Below are 5,000 nucleotides of genomic sequence, written 5' to 3'. Positions count from 1 at the left end.
GTGTGTGTGTGTGTGTGTGTGTGTGTGTGTGTGTGTGTGTGTGTGTGTGTGTGTGTGTGTGTGTGTGTGTGTGGAGGGGAGAAAGACAAAAGTGTTTGAGAGGAAATTGCAAAACTGTAATTGTATTTGGGAGAAGATAGTGACAACAACAACAACAACAACAACAACAACAACAACAACAACAACAACAACAACAACAACAACAACAACAACAGCACATACAACAACAACAACAACCAACCGAGCAATCAACCAGCCAACCCACAACACAAACAGCCAAACAAAACACTAACAAATACCAAACTTTTTTCCTGCTCCCTCTTTGCTAAACTTTCTTCTCATTGTTTACATTCCACAGAACCTGACTCAGACCCCGGCCGAGGACGACCAGTCGGAGCTGTTTGGAGGGCAGCCCGCCACCTCCAGTGCCTCGGTACTCCAACCTCCACACCCCTACACCCTTCCCTCACCCTCCTTGTCACCCTACTGTTGCTAATACCTCGTTCTTCCCCCTTTAATTTTTTTTTTTTATGCTTTTCTCGTCTCTCCTCTTCTTCCTCCTCCTCCTCCTTCACAATTCTACATTTTTTTTCTTTCCCTCTTCTTCATCCTACTACTTCTATTTCTTCGTTCTCATATGATCTTCCTTGTGTCGTTGCTACTTTCCTTTCTTTTCTTTTGCTTTTCTCTTCGTCCTCTGCTTCCTCCTTATCGTCGACCTTCTCACCAAACTTTCTTTTCGTCTCCTATTCACTCTTTGCTCACCATCCCGAGTTTTCTTTTTGATTGAATCGTGTGTTCGTGGCCTTTCACACAACAGTCTCGTAAATGCTAATAGTTCTGCTCCTGTTTGTTCTTTCTTTGTGTTCCTCCTCCTCCTCCTCCTCCTCCTCCTCCTCCTCCTCCTCCTCCTCCTCCTCCTCCTCCTGTTCCTGCTCTCTTGTTGTTGTTTTGGTACTTGTTTTTGTGCTTGTTCTTCCCTTCCTCCTCCTCCCCCTCCTCCTCCTTCTCGTGTCAGCAGTGTTCATGAGATCACCACAGCCTTTACTTCTCTTCCCCGTTAATCTTTGTTCATTGTCTCCTTCCTTCTCGTAGTTATCAATTATTCGTTTATCTATTTATCCAGAATGTAAGTTTTCTCCCATTTATTTATTTCCTCCATTTATTAAATTATTTTTCACTCATTTACTGATATATTCACCTATTTATTTATTCATTCATTCATCCATCCATTTATTTATGTATGCATTTATTCATTCATTGACTCATTCACTGATACATTCATTAATTTATTTATTCACTCACTCATCCATTATCCAGTTTATTAATGATATAAGTGACGTGCTCATAGTAAACAATCAGGACAAAACTCGAGGTAACTGATACAAGCTGTAGATAACGTTAGGTTTAGGAAAGACTTTGATGGGAACTGGTCCACGAACGCACTGGTGGGTGAGTGGAATAGGCTTAGCAGTCATGTGGTCAGCGCCGACATGCTAGGTAGTTTCAATTGAATGTTAGGTGGATATGGATAAGGAATAATAGGTAATAGGAAGGTTGGCAAGGGCGGAGGGCGTTCATGATTAGTACAGGAGCTGCCCAGTGTACACCAGCAGGCCTTTCGTAGTCTCCTTTGCTTTGTTCTTATATATAAAGTTTTTAAAGAGTTACAGGGGATTTCAAACAGTAACACACACTTATTAGTTTGGTTTTATTACAGCACGTGACTGTTTAATTAGAGAACTGCAGTGGAAGTGCTTACGAAATGCTTTTATTTATTTATTTATTTATTTATTTTTTGTCCCTTTCTTTGCTAACCAATAATATTTTTTTCAGGTGTTCTATTTTTGTTTATTTATTTTCTCCAGTGATATTTCTCTTCTACTATCGTTTCTCCTTCCCCTTCTAGTCTCATTTTTCTTGCTTCCATCTTTCTCTCCTTCCCTTCCTCTTCCCCCTGATCTGTTATGTCTTTCTGTTCCCACGTCTTTTTATTTTTTTTTGTTTACTTCTCTCCATTCCTTCCTTTCTCCCTCTTCTGATCTATTATCTCTCTTTCTCCTCCTACATGTCTTATTTTCCTTACTGCCATTCTTCTCTTTCCTTTCCCCTACATCTGACCTGTCATCTTTTCTTTACCTTCATCTTTCTTTCCTTCCCTTCTTTCTTGTTTGCTTTATCATGTTTTCACTCACTTCCTTCTCTCCTTTCTTTCTGATCTATCCTCTTTTCCTCTACTTCCACCCTTTTCCCCTTTCCTTCATCCTCTCTTAATACATAATTTTCTTTATCTCCATCTTTCTCTCCTTTCCTTCACTCTTTCCTAACGTCCTATCATTTTTCCTTTTCCTCCTACAAGCATTCTAATCCTTTACATTCCTCCTCTATGCTGCAGACTTCCTTCCTTCGTTCTTTCTTCCTTTCTTTCCTTCCTTCTTTCCTTCCTTTCGTCTTAGCATCTCTCCTACTTCCTGCAGACATCCCTGATCCTTCACTGTAACCTGCTATCATCAATCCTTCCTTTTCCAACGTGTTCTAATCCTTCGCAGAGTTCAGTCCTTCCATCTTCTGTCTTAACATCTCTTCTATAAAAATTTGCTCTGTTCGATTTGTTAGATTCTATTGCTCCTGTTACTGTTATTGTTGTTATTATTATTACTATAGTAGCAGTAGTGGTTGATGTTGTTTTAGTAGTAGTAGTAGTAGGATATATTTTTTTTATGTACTGGTGTAGGGCAACAAAAGAACGGAGAGAGAGAGAGAGAGAAAAAAAAAAAAAGGCCCACTGAGGTGCTAGTCCATAAAGAGAGGTAGAAGAGGATGATTTAAAATGGGAGGAAAAATGTCTTTAAATCTCTCCTCTGAAAAGGTTCAAGTCATAAGGAGGAAATACAGAAGCCGGCAGGAAGTTCCAGAGTTTACCGTAGTCCCTTTCCTCTGACCTTCTCCCATCGCTCCTTTCCTTCCCTGTAAGTTTTCTGATCCTTCACATTCCTTCTCTATGTTCTATGTATCTTTTCTTCCTTTCCTCCTACATTCTACACATCTTCTAAACACCTCAGTCCTTCATCCTAACCTTCTCTTCTATCACCGCTCCTTTCTTTTTTTCTCCTCCTTTCTCCGCTTCCCTGGAGTGAGTGGTTGGCGCCATGTACGGGTCTCCTCCAGGTGTTTCTATCCCTTGCATCTTCCTCTGTGCCTCCCATCCTTTGCTGTTCTGCCGCATTTCCATCCCTCCATCTCACTCTCTGTCTTCCCTTCGATCTTTTTCCCTAAACTGTTTTCTGTACATTCTTCCCAACAGTCGTTCTGATCCTTCACTTTCTCTTCCCGTGGTGCAGGTGTCGCCGTGGGAGATGTGGCAGGTAAACATAGAAGGGGCCAAGCCGGGACAGGCCGCTGCAGACACTGAACTCCAGCTTCAAGTTTCTGTGTGTCCCTAAAAGCTGCGCCCTCACCTGGTCCAGAGCCAAGCTGCCCAACAAGTGGTGAGTCTGTGGTGCTCGTAAATGTTTCAGGCCTGTGTTCAGAAACGCTTCGCTCTCTCACCACGACTATTTTTCCCAGACCACAGGGATGACTAGCCTGGTCCTCAAGAGTGTTTCTAATGTTAATAATGTAGAAGTCTTGTTAATTTGTCACTAGAACTGTAAAAACATCTCTAAAAACTCATGTCACTTCAATTAAAGCTTTTGAAAATAGTAGAGGTGCCGCTAGGAGTGTTTCAGAATGTGATGCTTGGTCTTAGTTACTGGGTTTACAAGATTGTTTCTACGATTCTGATGGAGTTTCACTAAGATTTAGCTGCCCAACAAGTGGTGAGTCTCTGGTACTCTGAAACGTTTCGCTGTCTTATCTCCAGTACTTGTAACAGGTTTTATTGGAGTTGCAGGGTTGTTTCTGTGGTTCTAATGAAGTCTTGAATATTCCAGTCTTACCTCAGTACTTTCAGGCTCTCAGTTATTGTGTTTGCAAGGTCGTTTTCGCGATTCTAATGACGGAAGAGGACAAAACAGCGCTAGATCATGCTGCATATAACGATTACATAATTTACACAATGGACCTTTAGAGAATTGAGGGACAGGCACAGATTCCTTACCACGAGCACGGACACCAACACACACCCGGCAGTTGTCCAGAGGCTCGACACACCTAACACTCACGCAACACACAAACAAGTCCTCTAGTAAAGCTCAGCACTGGGAAGCCCCACACTTTGTCCTCCGTCACCTGGTGGTCAGTCAGGTACCAGAGACCGTCACCTTTTGCTGCTCTTTGACTTCACTGCCTTACTTCCGTGTGTGAATGATGGGCCAGCTTGCAGTAATGGGAAGGATGCTAAGTGCATTGCAAACACTACTGTGCGCAAGTACTGAAGTGATGTGCTGGTGTGTTAGAGAGAGAGAGAGAGAGAGAGAGAGAGAGAGAGAGAGAGAGAGAGAGAGAGAGAGAGAGAGAGAGAGAGCGTTAGTTTCTTCCACCTCCCCCCCCAACACACGCACACACACACACATACACACATACACATAGAACTGTACTTGCATAGCTATCTGGACTAAACTGAAAGTGACATAGGTTAGTAGTGTACATGAACTAGAGAGAGAGAGAGAGAGAGAGAGAGAGAGAGAGAGAGAGAGAGAGAGAGAGAGAGAGAGAGAGAGAGAGAGAGAAAGACCTAGACGAATATAATTATACCTCATTTATGAAAACAAGGCCACGGCAGTGTAACGGAGACCCTGTACACACACACACACACACACACACACACACGAGTACTGCCGGCGTTTGTGGGATCCCCTTTAGCCAGATATGTGTGTGTGTGTGTGTGTGTGTGTGTGTTTTGTGGCCGCTATCGTCATCCCACACACACTCTTTTTCTCACCCCTGTGGCTGTTCTCCTTGAAGCTTTACTACTTACTGTCTGTCGGGGCGCTTCCTGTCCGCTCACTTCTTACAACCCACTACTAGGTGTATGCCTGACCTGGTGTGACGCGGCGGCT

General features: G+C 42.9%; 1 protein-coding gene across 1 annotated transcript in view; it reads left to right on the top strand.

The window, feature by feature from the left end:
- LOC135091986 (protein O-mannosyl-transferase 2-like) overlaps window positions 1–5,000 on the top strand; it is a 28,937-nt gene that overhangs the window by 13,154 nt on the left and 10,783 nt on the right. Inside the window, 3 exon segments of the mRNA XM_063990089.1 lie at window positions 359–433; window positions 3,342–3,440; window positions 3,442–3,488. Of these exon segments, the coding sequence (XP_063846159.1) occupies window positions 359–433; window positions 3,342–3,440; window positions 3,442–3,488 (221 nt within the window).

Source organism: Scylla paramamosain, chromosome 39 (assembly GCF_035594125.1).
Source record: "Scylla paramamosain isolate STU-SP2022 chromosome 39, ASM3559412v1, whole genome shotgun sequence".
Taxonomy (NCBI): domain Eukaryota; kingdom Metazoa; phylum Arthropoda; class Malacostraca; order Decapoda; family Portunidae; genus Scylla; species Scylla paramamosain.
This window is presented reverse-complemented; position numbering and strand designations above follow the sequence as displayed.